At 38.5% G+C, this 26,775-nt stretch overlaps 1 protein-coding gene across 1 annotated transcript in view; it reads left to right on the top strand.

Annotated features, from left to right (window-relative positions):
- Shroom4 (shroom family member 4) overlaps positions 1–26,775 on the top strand; it is a 202,778-nt gene that overhangs the window by 167,476 nt on the left and 8,527 nt on the right. The window contains 2 exon segments of the mRNA XM_038316566.1: positions 22,022–22,477; positions 22,526–22,882. Of these exon segments, the coding sequence (XP_038172494.1) occupies positions 22,022–22,477; positions 22,526–22,882 (813 nt within the window).

Raw genomic sequence — 26,775 nt, 5'->3', positions numbered from 1 at the left:
TATTATTCTCTCTCTTCTCTCTCTCTCTCTCTCTCTCTCTCTCTCTCTCTTCTCTCTCTCACACACACACACACACATACACATGTCTCTCTCAAATTTATGGCCCATTTTTCTTTGATTGTTATTGTCACACACATACACACACATATACTTTTATGTGTATGTACACATAAGTGTATAAATGCAACTTGCTGACTCCATTTAGTGTTGCTTGCATGTATGTTACTTTAGGCATGACTACTTTGAATTGGATAACCAATTAGGGGTTCCTCTCTGGAGTACACTGATTAGAAGCTTCTTTGATGAGGGATAAGAGATACAGTTAGCTGTGGTCATAACCAACAGCTGTCTCATTGGACCTAAGGCCAACTCAACAAGAGGGAAATCAGACCTCATACTGGAAACCTAGTCAACTACCCAGTTGTCGGTCTTAGAGGAAGACCTACTACTTACAGAAAACTAAAAACTACTACTTAGAGAAAAAGCCATTTCTGTTTGACTGGCATAATTCCCTACTGTTTTCTAAATACTAGCCCCATGGTTTGATAGTATAGTTAGGAATTATTTTGGCTTTTCTTTGAGCCCAAAGTATGGAAAAATTACTCATATCCACCCTGCAATGGAAAAGGGGATGATGCCCAATATTTATTAATCATCTCTAATTATCCATCACCAGGATTCTACATTCAAAATTGCATTTACTCTCCAGAGTAGTTCTCGTGTGCTGCCTAGTTTATAGGTGAGGTCCAGAGACGTTATATAATTCAGCTAGGTCACAACAAATGGTTGTGTTGGGTTTCAGACAACCTGACCCCAAAGTTCCTGCACCTTCCCACATCCCCCATTTCACCCGCTTCCATGGAATTCATAAAGGACAGTCTGCAAATAGATCCCTCAACATTAGTGTTTCAGAAGTCTAAGTCCTAGCAGAGATTCTGCAGGATTCCATGGCTAGACTTGATCCCCTCTCCATCTCCCACCACAAGCTCTGGGCTGCTTTATACTATGTCCTTTGGGATATTATTTAATCTAATGACGTTGTCACGTTTCATATGTTTATTAGATTGAGACCGTTAAAAAAGATACCAAGCCTTGAGCATCGCCTTATTCTATGTGCTTACACAGAGAGGCCTTTCAAGTGGTATTTGTCAATCTGTTTGCCAAAAGAGAGATAGAATCTGTTCACCACTGCATGAGTAACAAAGACATGAAAACAATAATGCTAACAATTTTCTGGGTTTTTTTATCTTTTTTTTTTATTTTCTTCAACACTAGGGAAGGAATCTATGGTCTTTGCACATTACGCAAGTGCTTCACCACAGCGCAATACCCCGAGGCAGTAAATAACTCAGTTATATGTTGTAGCCACCATGGGATGCATTTTTATAAGCCTGTATTTATCACTGTGAGGTTGTAGAGTAGGTATAATCAGCGTAGGTGTAGTTTCTTCTCTGTTTAATACCGAGAAGCAATTGAGGGTCCACACAAACACATTCATTTGCCTAAAGCCTCTCAGCTGGTGAGTTAATTAGCCCCAAAAAGTCTTGCTTCACAAACAGTATTGTACACCTCACCAGGCTCCAAAGTGCTTCTCCTACTCACTCATCAGTGAAGTAAGAGAGTCTTACTAAAAGCTTAGCGTGTGCACTGCCTTTTGCTTAGCAAGGTAGGAGATTCTAGTAAGAGATCAGCGAGAAGCAGTGTCTGCCCACAGCTTGAGCAGAAAATAGTAGCCCACACCGAGTTCAGCAGCAGTAATAACACATTATACTTGCAAAACAACCTATGTGCTATGAGTTGAGTTGCACAACTTAGGCAGAACTTCCTAAGAGTTCCAGCGTGTAGGCATTAACCCAGGGTATGGAATCTCAGATATGCGTATGCAACCGAAACACCTGGAGAACTTGTTGAAACACGAGAGTCTGCTGGACTCTGCCCCTCCAGATCGAATTTCATAGGTGCGAAGTAGGGCTCAAAATCAGCATAGATTTCTAAGTGGCTCCCTTGGATGATGCTGGCACATCTGGTCCTGGGACCACACATTAAGAACTGCTAACTCGGAGAAAGGATATGAAATTAAAGAGGGCGAGTTCTCCACTCAAGGTCTCCTGGCTAGTAAGGGCTCAGCTTTTAAGCCAGCTTTTTCTTACGAAAGTTTCCAAAAGAACATGAAGCTTTAACAAGGACCACTTAAACCAGGCCCCACCACATGATCAGTATTTATTGCATTTGGATAAGTTCACGGAAGGATAAGAAAACTGCAGGCTGAAAGTGGAAGGAGAAGAAACTCAGCAAGATGTCTTAGAGTAATCAATCCTGTTACTAACTAAGGCCTTGGAGTTAATACTACCTCAGTCAAGATCCCTGTTTGTGTGCTTCCTCACCTTCCCTCTCTCCTTTACTAACGCTTCCTTCTCATCTCTTATCTCTGCACCTGTCTTTATCTCTTCTTATTTGTAAGAGAGGGTTAGAGCAGCACCAGCAAATTCTTGTGAGAATCAAATGAGTAATGGAGAGGAACCCTTGCAAGCACAACTGAACACTGTAAGCGTTAGATGTGGTGCTGAGGAGAAGACATGGAGCACGCTCAGCAGTCAGGATAGAGAAGTATAACTAATGATAATTTAGTCCAGGATGCGTAGGCCTGGAAAATGAGAATGGGTGACAAACATGGGAGCAAAATCATGGTCACCTGTCACCAGGGAGTACTAAGTTCCAGTTAGACAGTAACACGAAGCTCTGATGCGTGGTGCACGATGTGGTGACCACAGATCACAGTGATAAACTGTGCACTTGAAAAAGGCCAGAAGGGGGTTTTGAACACTTTGCTGTAAACAAAATGATCAGTATTAGAGAGAGAGGTGTTTACTTGGGTTGACCACTAGTCATTGTCTTCATGTATCAGTCAATATCTGATGCCCCACTTATAAGTATAACTTGAGGATTATATGTATAGATAACATATTTTATACATATAATTTACTTGAATTGATATAAATACATTATACATGCATGTAATTGTAAAGTTGTACTTATATATCAATTAAGAATAAATTCAGATGGGGTATAAAAGAGGAGAATGAGGCTTAAAAATGACTAAAATTCATTATAAACATATGAAACTTTCAAACAAAAAATAAATTCAAATTAAAAATTATTAACAATCAGGTAAGTGACTTGATAAATGTGGCATTTTAAGCAACTTGGCAGCATTTGAAAGCTAGATGAGTTGGAAAGTAACCAAGTGAGGCAGTCATCCAGAAATTAAAATGTGTGTTTGAACTAGAGAGGTGGCTGTGGAGGCGCAATCAAAATACAATATAAAAGGTAGATAAATGCATGTGATGTTTTGGGAGAAAAAATAATTGTTTATTGTGAAAACAATATTACAGAAATTAAACCCAAGAGAAATAGGCTTGTTTCTACCACCTTATTGCTCCAATTTCCTGTTGGCTTTTTATATAGGTGTAGAGATTATTTCTGGCATGGTTATAATAACTATGCAATGAGCTTTTGTACCTTGATACACTAAGCATTATTTGATAAATAATTTTCATGCAGGCTTCCTCAGTAATTCTAATTTTAATGGCTATATAATATTTCATCTGTTTATTGTATACTAATTTGTGTAATCAATCCTAAATTGTTGAATAATCAGGTTGTTTTCAATGTCTTGTTATTATAAAATAATTATCTAGAACATTTTGAATATCTATAGAATTTTTTTCTCATTTTGAATTAGCTCATGAAAACAATTATCTGAAACACTTATTGAAGAAGCTACTATCTGGAGTTTGGGTTACTACTTCACAGTACAAGAACATCCTTACAGTCCTTCACAGATTAAAAATGACTTCCTTAGTACCCATCTGCAACATACTAGAACAGTTCTTTGTACCAAATTTTGCCATCATTGAAATTTTTTCTTTTTCTAACACAACAGTTAATACATGCTGTCATCTTCCTTTGCTTACCTGATTGTTCTATTGTGAACATTTTCCATGTGTTTATTTAATTCCTTTGCTGTGTCTCCTGTGAAGTCTGTTCATATTATTTGTTTCAAAACTATAAGACATCTTTTGAAGGACAAGTAGGAAAAATGTTTCTCGAACTTTGGAGCAAAGGAAAGAATGAAGACTAGCCGAAGCCTGATGACCTGAGGAGTTACTGACATAGATGGGACAGTCTATGGTTTAGAGGAGAAGATGATAGATAGCCTAGAACTGGGATATAATGGAGATGAAGTCAATGAGGTTTACACGCAGATGCTTTAGAGGATGCCAAGCACTCAGACAGGGAAAAATGAGGAGAAGACAGTGATAAAGCAGGTTCAAGTGGCCAAAGTGCTAGCTAGAACAAACAATCCGTCAGGGTACTGCCATCATGGAAGATGGCATTAATGGCTTTGACAATTTTCAATCATATGTGTCCTTCAGGAAAGCAAGTTTAGCAAAATATAGGGTATAGGAAATAGATAGCATGATTGCTTGTAAGGGAGTTCTACAAAGAAGAAATGAAAACAGCTTTTCTCATTATGAATTTACATATTCCAAGTGTATAGTTTAGGTATGTTTAGTAGGTAATGTATAATCTTTACCACAATCTAGTTTTAGAATATTCCTGCCGTCCTGCAACAATTTCTCAGGTCTGTTTAAGCAGTCACTTACCATTTCCATTTTTAACCTCAGGTAATCACTAATTTGTTTCCTATATTCATAGATTTGCATCTTTAAGTTTTACTCATTGAACATGTGCTTTTGTGTCTTTTAATTAGGAAGATATTTTAGTCATTCATCTACAAGTAGCATATTTCAGTGCTTCATTTTTCTTTATTGCCAAATAACATGATCAGATGACATTTCTTTACCCAGTCATCTACGGAAGTTGGTTTTTTTCTCTTTTGCTCTTTTGGGGGCCCGCCACCCTGCTCCCAAATAAATACTTGGAGTCTTTTTTCTATGAATACACAGCTTAGTTTGGCTTCTTTCTAGCCAGATTTTCTAACTTTAATTATCCCATCTACCTTTTGTTTCTGGATGTTATCTTGCCCTATTCTCTCAACCTTTCTTTGCTTCCTTCTCTGTGGCTTGCTGTGTAGATGGATGGATGGCCACTGATGGCCACTCCCCTCCTTCTTTTCTCACTCCTCCATCTTCTCTTCCCAGATTTCTCCTCCTATGAATTCTTTCTGCCTGCAAACCTCACCAATCTTTTCTTCTGCCTAGCTATTGGCCATTCAGCTTTTTATTAGCCCAATAAAGTGTTTTAAACAGGCAAAGTAACAGCTTCACAGAGTTAAACAAATGAAACATAAAATTTGCATAAACACATAAACACGTCTTTGCATCATTAAACAAATGTTCCACAGCATAGACAAATGTAACACATCTTCAACCAATATTCCACAACAGCCTACTAACAGACATTTGAATTGGTTCGACTTTTTATTATAAATATTATTTTTATAAACATTCATATATAAATTACTAGGTAGATATGTTTTCAGTTCTCCTTAACATATACTTAGGAGTAGAATTTCTGATATATATGGTAACTTTGTATTGAACTTTTGGAAGAATTGCCTGTTTTTCAAAATGGCTGCACTGGTTTTTTTTGTTTGCTGGTTTCTATCAGCAGCATGGGAGAGGGCCACTTTTTCACTAGTTTCTAATTATTATCATTATTTTACTGTTTGGTTAAAATATCTAGAAGGATTTTAACACTGTAATGTTTTAAAAGAAACTAGCGGAGGAAAAGAAGAAAACTTAAAGACACTTTAATTTAGTGGTTCTCCAAGCATGGTCACAGGTCCAGAAACCTCAGTGTCATCCAAGGTCCTACACAGACCTAATGAATTAGGAAATGGCCAGCAGTCTTTGTTTTCTTGAGCCTTCCATGCAATCTTGATGCCTTCTAAGTTTTGAAAGCCATTTGTTAAAGTGATGGTTTGGTTAAGATCTCAGAAACTAGATTAAGTTTGAAATAGAAAGGAGAGATGAACAGAAAGGAAAAGAATCTCAGTGTGAATACTGAGAGTGAAAGGAGATCATAGTTAAGATCTCAGGCAACTATTTAAACCAGTCTGGATATTCATCAAAAACTCACAGGCATAATTACCCTATGGCCCAGCTATACCACAACTTGTTATATGCCTGAAGGACTCAGCATGCTACAGAGATGTTTGCACACATAAAGACAGGGAATCAACCTAGATGCCCACGTCCATCAGCAGGTAAATAGAAAAAGAAAATGTGCACATGCACAAACACGAGAGAGAGGGGGGGGAAGCGAGTTTTACTCACCAATAAGGGAAAAAAGGAAAGGGTTATGCCATTTGTAGAAAAGTAAACGGAACAGCAGATCATAGTGTTAAATGAAGTAAGTCAGATTCAGAAAGACAACATGTTTTATCCCATGTTGAACATACATATGTGTTCATGTATGTACCTATATATGACATGAAACCAGGATACTGTGCAGAGAGAAGACATTAAATGGATGGGTAAGGGGAGATGAGAGGACAAGGGGAAGAGAAAAACAAACTACTGCATTTCCTCTCATATGAGGTGTTTACAGTTAACAGTATATAAATGTGAAAGAGCCGAAAGAGCTGGAGATGGAGCATGAGGGAGACTCGTGTGAGGGACTAGGAAAACTGTAGCAACAGAGGATAGTTATGAGGAGACTACAGTTATATACCTGTAGAAATGCCATAATGAAACATATTATTTTATATGCTAACTTTAAAAATTAAAGATACAAGAAAGGGAATTTTTTTCCAGGTATGATAAGAAATACTGGAAAAGATCCAGTGAGGAAAGGGCATTCCCCCACTCTGTCTTAGTAACGCACACATACACATTCATATTTATTATATCATTTCTGTCACAACTGGAGTGATGGGTGTAGGTGGGAAAATCAAAAGTCTAATCTTCAGCTAGTCTCTCTGCTTAGAAGCAAAGCAGATAAGTCTGTGTAGTTACATTCTTAGTTGTCTAGCTCAGTTGTTATTTGGTTTACATGCAGAGAAAATGCAAACTCATTTTGATATTAGTGGGAGGGAGAAATTATGAATAGATCTAGTGGGAGAAAAAGTTTCATAATTGTAGAAAATTAAAAGCCAACAGACATTCTTTTCTGGATTATCTCGCTTGGATTTCTGTACTTGTAATTGCCTACTTTTGATCCTTCCCTTTTTCCCCTTTGCATGTAACTTCAGAATATGTATTTATTATATACACAGCCATAGTGAACCCCAACAGCATTGCATGCTTTATTTTTCCCAATTAATTCTCAAGGAACTTAATACTCAGGAAGAAATTAAAACTAAGGAAAGAGATCATTATACTATAATGACAAGGCAAAGGCATGGTAGCTAACATTTATTGGGTGCTTACTATTTCAGACCCATTTTACATAAATTATGTTATCAATTATAATGATCCTCTGTTACTGTTACTATTCATGACATTGTTTGCCAATAAAACACTGACTCACAAGAAGATTAAAGTCACCTCCCAAGGTCAAGCAGGCATCTTATTCCAGAGCCCATGACATCTAGGGTTCTATTGTATTTGACAAAATTGGAGCTCTGTGCAGTTGTTTCAAGTCTCTGCTGAAGGCTCTCATCTGTTATCTGACTTAGTCCGGCTCGAGCTGGGTGTGGGAGACATGCTTCCTATTTTCTGAATGAGTGAGTAGAAGAAAATGGATAGTGGGATCTGATTACATAAGAAATAGTACATTTTCCAGAAAGGCCTTCCAGTTAAGATTGAAACCTTTAGAAGCATATAGGACTTGTTAGCAGTGTGACAAAGTAAATATTTAAAGTGTTGAAATATGGATAATAATGCAACATTGGGTGCACAATACTCAATCAAAGAAAATCATAACATCCTAATGAGAGAAATAAATGCATATCTGTAATCTGCTTCAGCTTGCAAAGACTATACAAATCTCCAAAAATTAATATACATCTGTAATATACTACAACTGGGAATCTCGTGGGGTGGTTTGTAGAACTTGTCAAATCCATAGTAAAATGAACCCAGAAGACATTAGCTAGACTTCGAGCCCTGTCTTAAAATGACAATTATCAGATACATGATAGTTGATTTTAAATGTTCAACAAAGTTGAAAAATGGATTCTTTGAACACACAAGCTAATGTGAGCAATTTCAGGTATCTGCATGAAGGAATGTCAACTTACAGATATACCTTACTTAAATCCATAGCATATCCTAGCCAGAAGGTAAATCAACGGAACAGCTTATTTATTCTGACTGAGGATGCAAGATTAATCTGTTAAGTTGAAGATGTCACTGGAGACAAGATGGATGGGTTGAAATATAAAAAAAGTTAGGAAAAAAAACTTTGTACACAAAATGTAATAAAAAGCTAAGCCTCGGAATGAGGGAAGTGTCCAGGAACAAATTTATTGATAACATTTGCCTGTCTAAACTATATGAAGAATGGATACAGACAGATAAGGTTAGTTTGAAGATTTAGCTTTCTAAATGGACAAAAAATAAGCAGGCATTTAATTTACACATAAGGAAAGAAATTCCATGGAAAATTATAACCTCTGTGGCAATTAAATGAATATAAGTAAAAAATCAATTTCAAGGAATGATAGCCTTTTTATTAAACTATCAACAATTTACAAAAATGATAAGTGAAATTATAGAATCCTGCCTAGGCAAGGCGTGGGCAAACAGTATTTTTTTCTAGAAGCACTATACAATGGCTCAGTTATCCTAGAGGACAATCTGGAAACGTGTGACAAGAATACATTACTCGTCATACTCTGGCCCAATATATCCTCTAAGGCAATAATCTAAAAGATAAAATTAATTTCTTGAAAAATAGTCTTACTATTGGCTACTTGTGAGCATTGAAAAGGCTTAGCAATGTATTATATCATCAATGATGGAACTAGAATAAAAACAACAGCCACTAACAATGACAGATATGCGCATACTGAATTTCTCAAAGAAGTGGGGATTTGTAATGCTATTAACCCCAGAAAGCTTAACACTAAATCACATGTTGAATTTGAAAGAAAATTCAGGAAAGAATCTGATCAAATATAACTAGCTTGACTTGAAAGCACATAGTGTTCTTTGGGCATGTGTCAAAATGTTGGAATTTATAATAAAAAAAAAGAAAATCTGAAGAAGTAACAAACCACATCGGTTTTATTTCTCTCTGGGAAGTCTGAGATCAAAGGCTTTAGAAAAATCGCTGTATCAGTGACAGACTGGTTCTCACCAGGCATGCTTGACTGCACTTCTGGCTATAATTTGGTTTGCTAGAATTCTCCACCAGTCAGCACTTCTGCTTATTTAAATCCGTGAGAACTTTAACATCTAAATGTATCAGACCTTCATGAACCTCCACATAATGTCGCCACTACCATGACATAGCTCCCCCCATACACACATATAAATATCATAGTTTCTGATTCATCCTCATCATTTTCTTAAGGACTTTTTCATTATTTTCCTTTCCTCAACATCCTATTGAGAAGTGAAAAGAGCTGTCTACCAACCTAACTTCTCTGTGTGTGGTGCCTTGACAAGTGAAGCTGAGTCATTTGGGGAGGGCGTGGGAAATTAAGCTTTACTGGTGACAGCTCCAGCAAAGCAAGGGGTTCTCTATCTCTTTGAACACCGGTTTGTGTTCACCTCTTGGGGACTGAGAGAAGACCTGGAGTAAGTCCTGGCACTTGGCTGTTATTTGTTGTTATCAACCGCAAGTTTCTGTGAGCTCAGGGGAAGGGAGAGATGACAGCAGCAAGCTGCCTGGGTCTTTTCTCCTTCATAGACTCCTTGGGTCTTGTTTCCTGGATCTTGAAAATGTTTCCTCTAGTAATAACCTGGGAGTGGCTGTTTCTCTTGGAGCAGTCTTATCTCTTGGCTGTGTAGGGAAGGGAAAGGCAAGATGAACTGGCCCTGTGTGCTTTTGCTACTATGATCCTGGAATGCCAAGCTATTGTGGTAAGTTTAAAAATAAAATTTCCAAACAAGGAAACTTCAAAAGACTGAAGGAAGAGGCAGGAGGAAATTTTTTCTGTCTCTGACAGTACTGCTCATCGTTTTTGTTTAGATCCCCCTAACATTTTTAACAAGGAGGAAAATGTATTTGTCAGAAGAAAGGGCAAGCTATGCTAAGAAAAGAGAACAGCCCAAGCTTTGGCAGGCAATTTGCTTGTTGTTTTTGAGATATAGCCATATAGCCTCCTTGCTGGTGTCATCTTAATTTTTATGTTTCTTCCCTTCCCACAGTGAGGAGCTAAAGTCTTCATAGATACCTGGAGAAAATATGATGCTCTACCTAGCAACTCTTGCTTCAGTGGAACTGCTCCCAGGAGCAGGATAAGATACACTCTAGTCTAGACGCTCTTTCTTAATTGATAACAAAATAGTTTGTCCTTTTTAGCCTAAGGATTCCCAGCTACAGACTGGATAATGCAGCATGCTTGCTTTATTGGTTATTGGAAAAATTCATTAAAATACATACATGCACATGCCTAAAACAGTGCCTAGTATATACTGAGAAGCAAGAAACTATAGTTCTGCCTGTCAATGAAGACACCTGCCTTCCAGGCAGAAAATCCTTACTTGGTCCCAAAGCACAGTTACAGATTTCTATATGTTATAAGGCCTGAACCTTTTTTTAAAAAAATTAATACCTCTACATGTCAATATCCCTGATATAATTCAGTGAAAGACTGTTAGACCACTGTGCTGCAGCCACACCGAGAAGAACCCTGCTCTGTGATGCTCATCAAATTTACCATCCTACTCCTTTCTCTAGCCATACCCAGGAAGGCAGGAAAGCAGTGCAGAAAGTATTGGAAGAAAAACTGGGGTTTCAATTCTAGAAGACTTTGAAAATCTAGGATATAAGTCAAAAGAGTGCATGGCTCTAAACAAGATATGTAACCCCTCTTTGCCTTACAAAGCCTTCCTTAAGGTTAACCTTATTAAAAAGCACAGAAATGCTTTGGGATACACAGGCAGACTCCCAGTAGATGCAAATTATCTTCATTAGAGTGGAATCCAGCATATAGTTGGGCGAAGTGCACAGTACAAGTCTGTCACAGCTGTGATCTTCAGCTCTGTTCCTGGTTTCTACCAAGGAAGGTAGGCAGTGTTATCTGCTATTTACTGTTCAACCTTGCTCAACGGTAAAGAAACTAGAACTAGGCTCCCAGCTCAGCCCGATGATTGCATAGCCAGGAGGTCCTACTTTGCCAAGGACTTTAACTATAGACTCATTCACTCACTTTTTATCCATTAAAAAGGAAGACATGGTAAAAAGCAAATTAGCCACTAATAAGTCCACCATACTCCTGTGGAGGACCACATACCAAATATATTTGAGCTGCACACAGTGGCTTAATTTTTAGTTTAATGACACAAAGTTGAGTGGGAAGAAAATGGGGTGTCTATCTAGAAAGAATGGGGGAAGGGATGAATATAATCAGCAGTAGACTCCCTGGTAATCTTGTAATATGTCAGGCCTGCTCGTTGGGGTTTCTGTCCCTCCTGGTACCCCAGCTGGTAAACCCCAAAGAAAATCACACAGAGAGTCTGTATTAATGATAAACTGATTAGCCCATTAGCTCAGACTTCTTATTAGCTCTTATAACTTATATTCACCCATTATTCTTATCTATGTTAGCCACATGGCTCAGTACCTTTTTCAGCGGGGCAGATCACATCCTGCTTTGATGATCTGGGCAGGAATGGGAAGAATGGGCTTCCTCCTTCCCAGAATTCTCCTCTTCTCATTGCTCTGCCTCTACTTCCTGTCTGGTTGACCCACCTATACTTCCTGCCTGGCCAATCCGCGTTTATTTAAAACATGATTGACAGAATACAGACAATTCTCCCCCAACATAATCTGGCTCACAGTCTTTTCTTCCCTCTTCTGAGATGTTTGCTGAGCCATAGATGCAGGAGCTGTGATTAGGCATATCTGTTGGGGCTAGGTTTCTCACGATCTTTTGATCTCTGCATTGTATCCAGTTGTGGTTTTCTGTGATGGTCTTCACTTGCTGTAAAAAGACTTCTTTGATAAGAAGTGGTAGCTATGCTTATTTGTGGGTATATGGATAAGATTTAGATGGAGTTATGCTGATCTAGCTAGACTATAGAACAAAGACTTTGAGGTCATATGCAGCTTAAACATCCAAGTCCCGTGTCCTAAGTGTGTGAAATTCTCAGCAATAGTGTCCGACCCTTAAGTCATGATAGATAACCAAGGTCTACACTGATAATCTGTATTGTTTTGGGTGTCACTTGAACTACTCTAGACAACCATTCAAAGGAAGTTTCTCATGTTTGGTGCTGCAGTTTCTGTTAGTCTGTGATTCTGCCCCACTGGCTTAACTTCCTTTAACACACACACACACACACACACACACACACACACACACACACGCATACATGCACGCACACACACACACACAATCTAATTTTAGGTACATATGCAATAATATGATTACTTGAGCCTTTATCACACAAACTAGGTGCTGTATATTCCACATCCTTTCTCCCCTTTCCAGATTGATCTCTTTCCCTTCTCCCCATTTGGAGCTCCCCCAGTTATTTCATTTATGATTTTCTATCATCCTCTTCCTGCTAGTAAGTTCCCAAGCCCCTCTCCCACCTGTGATGCACTTATACTTTCCTGGTTTCTATGTTTACTTCTCATTGTACACTCACATCTGAGGATCTAGAGCTAGGAAATGCCAATAAGAGAAAATATGTAGCATTTGTCTTTTTTTTTTTTTTTGGTCTTGGTTACCTTATTCATTTACCATCCTTTACCTACAAATTTCATTTTTCTTTTCAACTGAGTAGAATTGCACAGTGTGTATGTACCATATTTCCGTTATTCATTCACCGGTGGAAGGACATTTCGGTTTCCATTTCCTCTCTATTGTGAGTAGAGTGCTAACGAACATAGCTAAGCAAGTATCTCTAATGTAGAGTATTCAATATTTGGGGTATATGCCAAAGAATGGTATAGCTGGGTCATGGTAGATTTATTTTTAGCTTTTTGAGAATTCTCCACCCTGATTTTCCTAGTAGCTTAACCAGTTCGCAGTATCAGGAACAATGAATTAGTATTCCCCTTTTCTCAATTCTCCTCCAGTATTTGTTGTGAGTTGTTTCGTTGTTCTTTGCCACTCTAGCTGGGGTAAGATAAAATTTCAAAGTTGTTTTTATTTGCATTTCTGTAATTCCTAGGAATGCTGAGCATTTTTTTGAGATATGGCTTAATCATAGTGGAGAAAGCCTGTTCATGTCATGTTTGGGTGTAATACTAAGTCGAAGAGTCCTGCCGTTTCCTCTAAAGGAACATGCCCAAGGACCTGAGCCTTCTCACTATTTACCATCTCTAAATATTTTCACCAGCTTCTTATACCACCAAGCTTGTAAACAAGCCTGGAACATGTGAGCTTCTGGGGCCTGTTTCAGATCCATACCATAGCAAGTAGGAAGTAGCTCTTATGGAAGCACCTTATTTTCTGAGATGTGTAGTTAAGGAAGGGCTTCGTCAGTCTTAAGGGTTCATTGCAGCAGAGATGCTCCAACTACCTCACAAGAAGTGTCATAGCAGACATCAGCCCAGCAACAAAGTTAGAAAGCATTATGTGAGTGATAGAATTCACAATTTATACTAGCCTACACCACTCAAAACCTGTGGAATTTAGTGTGCTTGCTGTGCAAACACAGCCCCAAACTAAATACTACTCCCACCCGCCCACTCACACAAGCACAAACCTCAATTCGATTACAGAGAAGTTGGAAGCTACTCCCTGGTTTACTGTTATTTACTGTTCCCTTTGCTTAATGGCTTTGCCCTTGCGGCTAGAGGACAATAGATGAGCTTTTATTTTACCGTAGTCATAAAGAAATTACCAAGTACCTGCTGTGCATAGACACCATGCTGGATACTGGTGATATGTAGTAGTGAACATGACATGGTTTTCACTTCATAAGGGATAGGCAACTAAGCATTATTATATTAGGAAGGTTGATGTATTTTGAGACTGCCTACTTGCTCCATACTTGAGGGGTGGAGAATCAAAAATACTTCCTTGGGAAAGTGAGAATTAAACATGAATTTGACAAGTCACAGAAAGAAAGGAAAGACAATGAGATACAAAGGGAACAGAATATATGCAGGCAAGGAATATAGAAAGGGTGGGAATATCAGGATCTTCCTTTTTTTCCTTTTTTTTTTCTTTTTTTTTTTTTTTTTTTTTTTGTTTTTTGAGACAGGGTTTCTCTGCAGCTTTTTTAGAGCCTGTCCTGGAACTAGCTCTTGTAGACCAGGCTGGCCTCGAACTCACAGAGATCCACCTGCCTCTGCCTCCCGAGTGCTGGGATTAAAGGCGTGCGCCACCACCGCCCGGCGAATATCAGGATCCTTAAGGACCCTTATAAAACCCAGCAAGGGGTTTGTTTTCTGAATATTTTAAGCTCCAGGGAGGAAGTATATCAAGTTAATTTTGTGCTTTATGTTCACCTTGAATATTGCTAATTATTTGGGATTTCTATGTTCACTTTTTCTAGATGTATATTGATTGTACATAGAAATGGATTTAATAAAGTAACTTCCAAGACTATCATATATTTGTTCATGCGTATTCCATGCCCACATACATTAGAAGGACCATACTTTGATCCATCAGTACAGATCCTCACCAAACACTTAGATAGTTCTTATGTACCCAAAAAACTAGTGTGTATTTATGATGTACACTTGGTTCTATATCTTATCTATATTTTTATTTTGTTTTAGTTCTATAGATTTGTGTGTAACTTGCATCCAGGTCTATTGCATTACTTTAAACAGCTATAATACAGCATTTCATATTTAGCTCTTCCTATTTTACTTTAATTCCTATAGAAAGGCATTTAGAATATTTTCATCCTTGTGATTACACATACAGTTATAATGACTATCTTTATGTATATCCAAGTGAGTTCATGTTGAAATGCAAACATAGAATATATATGTTCATTGAGAAGTAGAAAAAGACAAGATCTCCTGAATAAATTGGGAGCATGGGAACAATGGGAAAGGGGATGAGGGGAGAGACGAGGAAAGGAGGGGAACAGAAAAAATATAGAGAGCAACAAAAACAATTTAAAAATAATATATATTTATATGTACATAATATGTAAATGTGTAAAATCCTTAGAAATTGAATTGCTAGCTCAAAGGATAATCAGCGCTGACCCTGTTTTCTTTACAAATGGCCTTTGAAGAAATTATGCTTCCACCAACAGTGTGTTAGATCCTTTCAACTCTTTAGTTTTTATTTTAAAATGGTTCATTATCACTTGTATATCCAATTTCAAAGTTTTCATGTGGTTGAACCTTTTCTGTTATGTTGATAAGACATCCTCAGTTTGCAATGAACTGCATACTCTTTTCTTCCATTGTGTTGCTGGTTTCTATTGTGGCTTGGTAAGTGTGCTTCGCATAGCAAAGGCACTTACTCTTAGTTGCACTTAAAACAGATTTTCTCATTATATCATCACCTTTTAGTTCTGTTTCTGATATTTTCTTATCATGAATTTTTAATTGGGGGAAATTAAAATTAAATATCACCTTTGTTTGATTAAATCTATATTTAGTGACTTACATTAGAATTTAATCTTAGGATTAAAGTTTTTCCTTGTTTCCTCTAGAATTTAATTATAATGTCTTTTTCACATTTGCATATGAACTTTATTGGAAACCGTGACATGAAGGTTTAACCTTATCGCTTATCTTAGTTGTTCTAAAACTCTGGGCAAATGAGTTATCTTTCCTAGCTTAGGTTATACTGAACTAACTTCACATGTTTTTGAATCTACCGGTTTAGCATTCTATATGTTTTGACATTTTTATTGCCTGATTAAATATTTAGAGACAGAGTCTTGCTGTCCAACCCAGGTTGGCCTTGGACTCGTGGACGTTGACCTGCCTCGGCCTCCATCCCAAGTGCGGGATTACAGGTTCTGCACTGGCTGCAAATATTCTTTATTTTAGGCCATGAGTTCACCTTTCTATCTGTGAGAAAGATAGATATAATAAGATACCTTATTCACTGTGAGACTACCTTATTCACTGTAACTTCAGAGCAGATTCCACAGTTGGTAACACTCCTTCTGCCTCACAACTCCTTGCTACTTACTGTTCATGGTAATCACCACAATTTTATTTTCTAAGATGATATTTAGAATAATCAAAAATCCCATCTGCTGGCAATTTTATTGGACTCAAATTAAATTTCTATATTAATTTGGGTAGACTTAATGTCTTTACAGTGTAGAGTTATCCTTTCTAGGAAAGTATATGGGTTTTCATTTATGTACATATTGTTTAACGTCCCTCATTAGAGCTTTTAAAGTTTTCTACATATAGGTCATAGATATTTCTTGTTTAGGTTTATTCGTAGATATTTTATCTTTTTAATTGCTGTGCCAAACATGATCTTACCCTCCATTATATTTTCTGATATTTGCAGGCATAAGAAAATTGGTGGTTTTTATATATTCCTTTTATACCTTGATACTTAACTGAATTTTCTTACTGTTAGTATTTCATTTTCAATTATCATGAATTTTCAGATAAATTATATCATCTATGCATAATACCATCTTCCACTGTTGACATATCCATCCATCATGTCAAATCTCATATATAGCATTTTCAGACTAATATTAAGTACTAGTTGGGAAAGTAGGCAGTTTCTCTTTTTTTCAATTTCCATAGGAATGTCTTTACTGTTTTGCTGAGCTCCGTGCAGAGCATTTGCCTGACATGTATGAAGCCCTGGGTATAACAACAATGATAACTTTACAGAGCTAGCTACATTTTTCCTGTTAGTTGCTTTTTAAGTCTAGAAAAGTTTGATAATTGTGATCAAATATGTTTTAGGTCAAGGAAGCCGTTTTATAACATTTATCTTTTGATTTATTAGTATTGTCAATTATATGAATAGAGTTTCTAATACTAAATGAAAGTTTAATTTCTAAGATGAGCTTGCATGTTTATGGTGTAGTATTTTTGTTTTGTTTTGTTTTTTTTAACATCCTCCTGGATTCTCTTCATTAACACTTTAAGTTTTTGTATATACATTCTTAGAAAAGACTTATCTCTACTGTTTATTTCTATATTTCCTATTCGTTGGAATTGAATCCCTTCTATTTTCCCTAGATTTCAGAGCCTTGAAAGTGTATATTTTATTAGTGTTGTATGTTTGTTAAAGGTTGGCATAACAACACAAAACTGTGTGATTTGTGTGCTTTTGGTTAATTACTTTGAGTTTTTCCCTATGATAACTATAGTTTCTTTTCCAATCAGTCAATGTTGGCAGTTGGTGGTTTCTCCGGAAATTTTCCGAAGTTTCCAGATTGTTATATCAAAAGGTTTCCTTACTGTTTTCGTTTATTGTGTATCTATACTTATTTCTCCATTTGAATTCTGTAATTTACATATTCATGACGTAAGTATGAGAAATGTTTATCTCGTCTGTTAGCAATATAAAACAATCGGGAGTATTTTATCTGATTAGTAAATTATTTGTCAATTTTACTCTTTCATTTTTCTTTTCAAAATTTAATTCCTTTTGTTTTTGAGATTTCAATATGCTTATATAATTTCCCCTTCCTTTTCCTCCTTCCAAACCCTTCCATAAACCCCTCCGTTTTTATTTTTCATTATTAGTTATAGAATTTATTTTCTACTCTATTTATTTCTGCTATTTTTAAAAAATACTTTTCTGCTTTGGATTAATTTTGGATCTTTCTTAAAAGAATTTGTTGATTGAGTACTTAATTCACTTATTTTACTTTGGTGTTATCTTTTTTCCTTTTATTGAAAATAGGTTCTTCTCTCACACGATAGATCCTGATTATAGCTTCCCTTCCCTCTGCTCCTCCAGGCTCCTCCCCACTTCTCCTCCCCTCTGGATCCATTCCTTTTCTGTCTGTCATTGGAAGAGAACAGGAATCTAAGCGATAACAGCAAAACATGACAAAATAAAATATACTGAGATAAAACAAAAACGATCACATAGAAGTTGAACAAGACAAACCAACAGAAGGAAAAAGCCCAAGAGAAGGCACAAGAGTCAGAAGAAGCCAGGAGTCCCATAAAAACACTAAACTAACTGAAAGCCATAATACATACACAGAGGCCCTGGTGTAGACTCATGCAGGCCCTGGGGTTGCTGCTTCAGTCTCTGTGAGTTCATATGAGCCTTGATCAGGTTTATTTAGTGGACCGTGTTCTCCTGCTGTCCTCCATCCCTTCTGGCTTTTACACTCCTTCTGCCTCCTCTTCCACGAGATTCCCTGACATCTGAGGGGAGGGATTTGATGGAGACATCCCATTTAGAGCTGTGTGTTCCCAGGTCATCTTACAACGTAAGTGTTGAGAGCTGCGAACTTTCCTTGAGCTACCACTTTAGTGAAGCATATCCTCTGGCTTCGGATGATTTCTAGATATTCTCAGTTCCAGATTTCTTCTTTAGCTAAAGTGCAAAAGTTTTCCTGCTTGTCTTCTATATACTATACATTTTCATATTTCAGGTTTGGAATCAATTTCCAGTATTACTCAATTATGATTTGACAATGTGATTTGTACTGCCTCTGGTTCAATATATAGGCAATTAAAAAATATTCACTGGGGTCCTGACGAGAAAGCGTAGTCTTTGTTAGTGTTTTCTCTTAATTTAATTTATAAGTTGAAACAGTCTTACATTTGTTTCTGACTTTGTTTGCCTTTACATTGTCTACAGTTTGCTTATGATGTTTGATTGTGGGTTTTTTTTTCACATAAAGATTCAGGACTTGTGGGTATAATAAGATATGCCTTTAATGTTGTTCTTATGTGGCAGACAAAGGAGGATTTCAAGTTCAAAGCCAGCCTAGACTATATAACAAGTCTGTCTGTCTGTCTGTCTGTCTCTCCCCCCTCCCTCCCTCCCTCCCTTCCTCCCTCTCTCCCTCCCTTCCTCCCTCCCTCCCTCTCTCTCTCTCTCACATACAGTGGGGGGGGGCATATACATATATGCATGCGCTCATACCTAAAGAGAAAAGAGGGAGAAAGGGAAAGAATTCATATAAGTAGATCTTTATCATATATTCCAGTTGTTAGCACTGTGGTGGTGTTCCTTTGGGAAAGGAATGAATGCAAACTAGAATCAGGGTAATTAAGAATAATAGATAATAATAATCAGCAAGGGCCTCTCTATTGATATATATTGCTCATCCTTTTGCTGTCCATTCACTACTTTTTCTTTTCTTTTTATTCCTGGAGAGGATATGCTAGGTTGGATAATTTGTGCATGAGGAGTCTCTAGGTAGGCACCTGCAGAGTGAAGATATGTGGGCATGAACTTTTGATCCATGTGGGAACTAGTGATGAGGGGAATGATGGTTTGTTCCCATTTTAGCTCAGCTTGGTTAGCATTATGTATACTGTTACTTTTAAAGAAATATTCTCAGCCATCGTCATGTCTGTTGAATGCATAGTCTCTCTGCTGATAATTGAACCCTTGGAATTTCCTGGCAGTAGGCAGGACGCAGCATGATGTTGATTGCTCGCAGGCTACCATAGCAAAGCAGATCATAAGTCTAAAGAGCTTACCTCTTTATAATCAGCTGAAGAGAGTCATTTCATTTTGACAAATCTTACCATATACAAGTTTGACATTCTATAAATATTCAAATAAAACTGGACTTTGTCCTTTGAGATTATCTTTTATAACTTAAAAGATAGTCTTTTAAGATTATTTATTAATTATTTAAGATTATGTATTTTTCCATACAAGAGATTATATTTTAAATTTCAAAATTTTTCTTATATGAATACATAACGTAAAATATTTAGTATTTATACACATGTATAGCACTGATCAAAAGTTGTCTCAAAAGATTTACTGAATAATTTTTGTCTCCTTGTTTATAATGTTTTATATAGATGATGTTTTTATAGTCTACCTTATTTCTTGTGTTTGAGATGGGAAATCTGTAGTATATATAGCTCTGACTGTCCTGAAATTTACTATGTAAACCAAGTTGGCTTCAAACTCATAGAGATCCATCTGCTTCTGCCTCTTGAGTGCTGGGGTTAAAGGTGTGTGTCACCATGCTTGATTAGTTTATTTTTAAATTTACTGGTTGGTTCTGTTAATTAATAACATACTTTTACTTACAGTTGTTTTATAATATGCTAAAACTTTATATATATATGTATATATATTAATTTTGAATATATTTTGGTCATATTCTTCCCCTCTCCCAAGTTCTTCAAGACCCTCTCCTCCTCCCTACCCACCCAACTTTAAATTTTTTAAAAGAACAAACAAAAAACCAATATAACAACAAAACCAAGAAAAAATAAAACCATGCTACCACACATGCACCCCCCAAAAACAAACTATAGCCAAATGAAATCACACAACAAAACTGTGGAGTCCATTACATGTTGGTCAACTGCCCCTGACCATGATGCCGGCCCTAGAGTGGTTGACACACCTGGTGAGTGCCACCCTATGGAGAAGCCTTTCTCTCTTCCAGTAGGAATAAGTGACAGTTCAGTTGTTAGCCTTTACAGTGGTGTTTAGATTTACATTCACTCACTCATTTTAATATAACAAAATAAAATACTATAAACACTCATATCAAAGTTGGATAAGACAAACGGAAGGAAAAGAGTCCAATAGAAGGCACAGAGTCATTCTCACACTCAGGAATCTCATAAAAACACTAATCTGGAAGCCGTGTGTGTGTGTGTGTGTGTGTGTGTGTGTGTGCGCGTGCGTGCACACACACACACACACACACAGGAAGGACCTGGTACAGACCTGTCCAGGCCCTGTGCTTGCTGCCTCAGCCTCTATGAGTTCGTATTTGCTCATGTTATTAGTTCATCTTTATCCCATCTTCAATTTTTGGGTAACAGAATAATTTGTCCACTTTTGAAAGTTAGTTTTCAGAAAAGTCTATAATTTAATGGTTCTTTTTGAAATTTCAGATTGTGATGTGATCAGAAGGAAATATTTTTAAGCAAAAGTGGTAGATCCTTGTGAATAGCTTATTTAGTACTCTTAGCACACAGGTAAGAACAGGGAAGTTATATGGAGTCCATTTCTAACCTATCTTGCATCAAATAGGCAGTAGGAGAATGGAAGTGGGGAGTGAGATATAAGAAAACCTCGTGCACTTTTCATAGTAAAGTAGCAAATTGTGCTGATTCTGGGTAGTAAGCGGTGCCACGGGCATTCATTATGGAAATCACTGTATATTTCAAAGCACTAGAAACCTGCATAGTAAAACAAGAGAGATAATCATCAAATAAAGCAAGAACACCACGATTCTAAGTCCTAGAGTATTGCATTTCCAGGCTGAGTGCCATAAATAGACGGGGGAGCTATGTGTTTATTTTTGACTTTGGCTAAAACAGTTCAAGTTCAAATCCCAGCTCTACCTCATAACCTTTATAACCCTGGACAAGTTACTTATCCTAACTATGTCTCATTTTCCTAAACTCTAAAATCCAAACTGTAAGAACAACCTCCTGGGTTTCTTGTACTGAGCAAATAAGTTTGAACATGGAAAGCACTGAAAGTATACACTAGCATCCTACATATCAGATATTTACATTACAATTCATAACAGTGGCAAAATTACAGTTATGAAATAGCAACAAAATAGTTTTAATGATGGGGGGGGTCAGCGCAACATGTATTAAGGGGTCTGTATTAAAGGGCCACAGCATTTGGAAGGTTGGGAACCACTGCACTAGTCTTCAGTACTTAGTTTATGCACAAAATGTGTTTGTTGTCGTCATAATTATATTCTTATCACCATGGCCATTACACTTACTACATCGATTAGAGTTTTGTAGTCATATTAACTTTGCGGAAATGATGTCATCCAAAATACGGGCCTATCCACCACATGCTTCTCTTGCTCAATGCTTGTCTGCTGTTTTGCAGGGAAATGGCTCATTCTAAGGCCAGCTTTTCATGGTCTACTCCCTTCCACCCTTGCCTTGAAAACTCAGCACTGGACTTGTCAAACTACCGAGCAATCTCATCTCTTGACCTCCTTGGAGACTTCAAACTCACCTTGAACAAAGCAGAGGAATCTTCAGTTTATGAAGATGCGAGTTCTGTTGCCTCCATGCCCCGCCCACTGCGAAACCGAGCCTTCTCAGAGAGTCACATCAGCTTGGAGCCTCCAAACCCCCGGGCCTGGGGGATGCCTCAGAGGGAGCCATTTACTAAAGGCAGTGAGACTCAGCCAGAACTCCTTGGGGCCCGAAAGAAGGCTTTCCCTCCCCCTCGCCCTCCTCCTCCCAACTGGGAAAAATACAGGCTTTTCCGTGCAGCCCAGCAGCAGCAGAAGCAGCAGCAGCAGCAGCAGCAGCAGCAGAAGCAGCAGCAGCAGCAGCAGCAGCAGCAGCAGCAGCAGCAGCAGCAGCAACAGCAGCAACAGAGGTGTGATGAGGAAGACGAGGAAGTAGAGGAGAAGAAGGAGGAAGAGCAGGAAGAGGAGGGACGGAAAGAGGACCTACCACCCCAATATTTTAGTTCAGAAACTACTGGTTCCCATGCCCCTAATCCAGATGAGGGCCTGGAACAGCCACAACCCCTGAAGGTGGGCCACCTGGAGGCCTCAAGGCAGGCCTCACAGAGTCTCCCAGAGCAAGAGGTCTTTGCTCGTCATCCCAGTGATTTTGTGCCTCCTGTAAGGGGCCACACTGGAGCTCAGCCTGAGAAAGCTCAACCTCCTTGCTATTATGGCGCTCATGGATTGTGGAGGACAACTGAGCAGGAAGCCACTGTGACCCCAAAGTAAGTGTTCGGAAAAGACAATGGGTCCCAGAAAAGGCAGCCAGCAACATGAATTAGATTTCACCTCTGTTAGTTAGCAGCTGTATAACACTGATCGGCTTACCTGGGACACAGGTGTGATAGATAATGTACCTGTTCTGCCAGGTTCTCACTATTAACATATTGCATGTAAAGGACATAAACAGATACTTGGTGCACAGTAGGTGCTCGGGAAATGAAGTTCAAGGTTTTATCTCTATCATTAAGAAAATATGCTATTGTTTCTCAATGGATCTTTAAGGTATACACCAATATCTGACTCCCAATCACGAAAGCATAAGACATTCTTGGCTTGTCCTTGGCCTTTTCTAAAGCCTGGCTCCTATCTGCTCTAGCAAAGTAGCCTGGGCCTCTGAATCATTCCCCCAGTCCCAGAAGAAAGATGTTGCTGAACTAGATGCTCTGATGGTTCTTTAAACAGCCAAGGGCATTCTTTGTCCCTTCCACTTTCTCCTCCCTCTTGTTCTCCTGCTTCTTCACATTTGCTTTGCCAGACAACAGGCAGCAGTTGACAGGGCTAGCCAGCTGGGCTGAGAGATCAAACCAGGATTGTGGGCTGCCATTGACTTCTATGTGAGTTCTCGTCTGTGCATCACTCTGTGTGTGTGTGTGTGTGTGTGTGTGTGTGTGTGTGTGTTCATGATCTCCATTGCTCCGTGTTTGGCCTGTTAGCTCTCCGTTCCCACTTGCAGAGCTCCACTGGGGATGGGCAGGCAGGTGTCCCCTAATTGTTTTCTTTAAATCCTTTTATAGCAGGATCTTGCCTGAGAGTGGTTGCTATTAGAAATACCTTGTTTATGTGACTTATGGACAGGCTAATCTTGTTACTTGGTTATCTGGCGCTGATGGAGCAGTTCTCTGAGGTGCCATAAGGAAAGCATTTATAAATCCCAGCTCCTGGGCTCTGTGAGAAGCCCTTAGCAGACCACGTGTGGCTCCTGCTCAACTGGAAAATATGTTGCAGAAACTAGCTGCGTTGTGCTTGTTATGTATTGCAGCTGGAAGATTGAAAGGTTACCTGGCAGATAGTAGGCACTGAACTAATGTTTCAAAGGCTAAATAGATAATCAAATAAGTTTTCAATTAAGCACTTACTATGTGCCAGACACTGCCTGACATTTAATGTACATTATTTAAGTTATTCTTCCCAACATCTCTGTTGGCCATTATCATCCTCATTTGACAAATGAGGTAGCTGAAGTTGAGCAAAATAAGGGACTAATTAATTCAGTATTGTGCAGCGAAGACTCAAATCCAGATCTATCTGCCTCTAAATCCAGGCAGCTGCAGCTGCTGCAGCATCCTTGTCCTCGTCGTCCACGTCCTCCTCCTCATCGTCCTCCTCCCCCTCCCTGCTTCCTCCTCCTCTTCTCCTTCTCCATCACATTGTGCAGCCTCTCTCAGAAAGAGCTTGTTCTTCCAGTTGGGTGGGAACTTGACAGCATTATCTTCTCTCTTACAGGGTAATGTATACCAGAAGTAGCAGTTCTAGGCCATGGACTTTTCTCCTCTATGACTCTTTATTGTCCTGACATCTGGGCCACTGAGAAAGAAATCACTGTTTCTAAACATCGTATAACCTGCTCCAGTGATTTGTTTGTAACAAATTATAGGACGCAAGGGAATGCATTCATTTGCACCCAACCTTGCCTCCTAGCTGCAAAAATCAATTCTAAATGTTTCTTCTGGTGCTAAAAAAAATTTAAGGAAGAGCATCATTTCCACCCTAGGTGAAGTTTCTTCACCTGTTTACTGTGCAGTGAGCCCGATTTTAAGTATTTTCATGAACAGATCATTCCTGACATGTGATGTGCTCGTTCTTAGGGTTTACAGTGATGTAAAAGCAACATGCACTCAGTAGATGTGGCATTTGAAGGTGGGGGAGTGTTGGACTTTTCCTAAGCTAGTAAGAGTCTTACAGCAACCTTTAGTGGTACTAGGGAGCAACAGAAGCAGACAGCAAATGACCAGAGAAAGGACTGCCGCTCTACAATGCGCTGTGCTAAGTTGGAGGCTTTGGAAGGTTAGGTGTAGAATAAGTAGTTTTCATTTAGGATGGGTTTATTTGGGCATTGATTTAGTCTCCCCTAACGAACCTAGTGGAGAGTTATAACTACTCCCCTCTACCTTTCAGATGAGAAAAGTGAAGTTAAGAGAGAAACTAACTTTCTCACAAGATCTCAGGCAGTCCAACCCATAGCCCACAGCATCATTTCAGTACCGTCGGTCCTGGCGGTTCTCTTCAGACTCTAGAAATATATAATATAGATAGTGTCGAGGCCAGTAGATGTTTAAGGTTTAATGTGAAAAGCATATAAAGATGTCCAAATTTCAGCCATGCTAAGCCACAGTATCATTACCACAGATTTAATGTTTAGTTACAAATTCTGCAGCATATCTGGGAGGAAGTGGTGGAAATTATCAGTCGTTGCCCCAGGCTAATAGCTGATGCCAGTGTAGATCTGGTTTGCCTTGCAAACTCCAAGAACGTTCTCTTGGTGCTCAGTGGAAAGTTTTGATCTTATAGTTAATGTTTACTTTCAAATTCAGATTAGGTTCTTATAGATTTCTTACAATGCCTTCCCTATTCATGAGGGTAATGAGGACAAGAACCCCGGAGCACAGTGCTTCATACAATCTACTGTAACGTTGTGCAGGGCTGTTCCGGCCAACAAACTGACTTTCCATGTAGCACCTGAGTTTGGATTTTTACATTTCGGACTCAGGAAATTAATGTGTTCCATAAATTCTTAAAAACAGGAGTACTCAAAGCTCATTTCTTTGTAATCCCTCCATAATATTCTCTCTTCTCTGATATCAGAGGCACAGTCCAGCTCAAAATTTCCTTACAAATAGGGGTTTGTAGAGTATCGAGTTGTTCATTTGTCGCCATCACAGAAAATAGAGGATAAACACACAGATGTGCAGTCAGGTGGCCGAAGGGGAAATCATTGGTGTGCAGTTTACTGGCTGCTCACCTAGGGAATATAAGTTTCTCTCTTGGTTCTTCATGTTTCCTGTCTGAAAAGTGGTTACGATGAGCATTCAGTTGTGAGTGTCCATATGTGCACATGTGTGTGCTGTGCACATGTGTGTTACCTGTCTTGGGACAGTTTCTGGGGTATAGCAAGCACTGTAGTTGTGTGTGTGTGTGTGCGTGTATGTGTGTGTGTGTGTGTATTAATATAATAGTTCTAAGCTTGAAACCCTCTGTGTTAAGTGTCTCCAGAGTGAGGATTATTGGCATGCCCAGGTTGCCTTTGTGTGATGAATTAAGAGACAGCATAGCATGAATCAGTAAATAGCTGTGGAGCCTTTTTAGCTATTATATTTGACCTTTATCTAAGAGCTACAAATAGCTGCAAAAATGACTAATGAGTTCTCTTACTTTCCCTTTCAAACAGCTAGAGGTTAGAAAGGGCTAGTGACGCAGACAGGTGGATGGTAGGAGAAGCTGCTAGGCAAAGGGAATATGTGTGTACATACATATGTATATGCACATATGTATATTGCTGTATGTGTGTATATATGCATATATACATACGTATGGGCATACATACTTACAAACGTACACACAGCACTCTAGTGAGCGTAGACTTTTCCCTTGCATAAACCCTGGGCAGAACTGTTCAGCCTTCGTTACTGAAATCTGACATTATAGCCTTCACTTTCCCACTTTTCCCACTAGACAAGAAGGCTTATTATCAGAAGAGTCTAACTCCAAGCCAGGGTGGAGCCAGAACTACTTCTTTCCTAAGGAGAAATTCTCTTTCTCTGGCTGGGGCTTGGTGAAGCCCCACTGTGTACCCTCATGCTTCAGTGACCCCAAGGCAATAGGCTCTGCTGCTATACTT

The sequence above is a fragment of the Arvicola amphibius genome, chromosome X (assembly GCF_903992535.2).
Source record: "Arvicola amphibius chromosome X, mArvAmp1.2, whole genome shotgun sequence".
Taxonomy (NCBI): domain Eukaryota; kingdom Metazoa; phylum Chordata; class Mammalia; order Rodentia; family Cricetidae; genus Arvicola; species Arvicola amphibius.
This window is presented reverse-complemented; position numbering and strand designations above follow the sequence as displayed.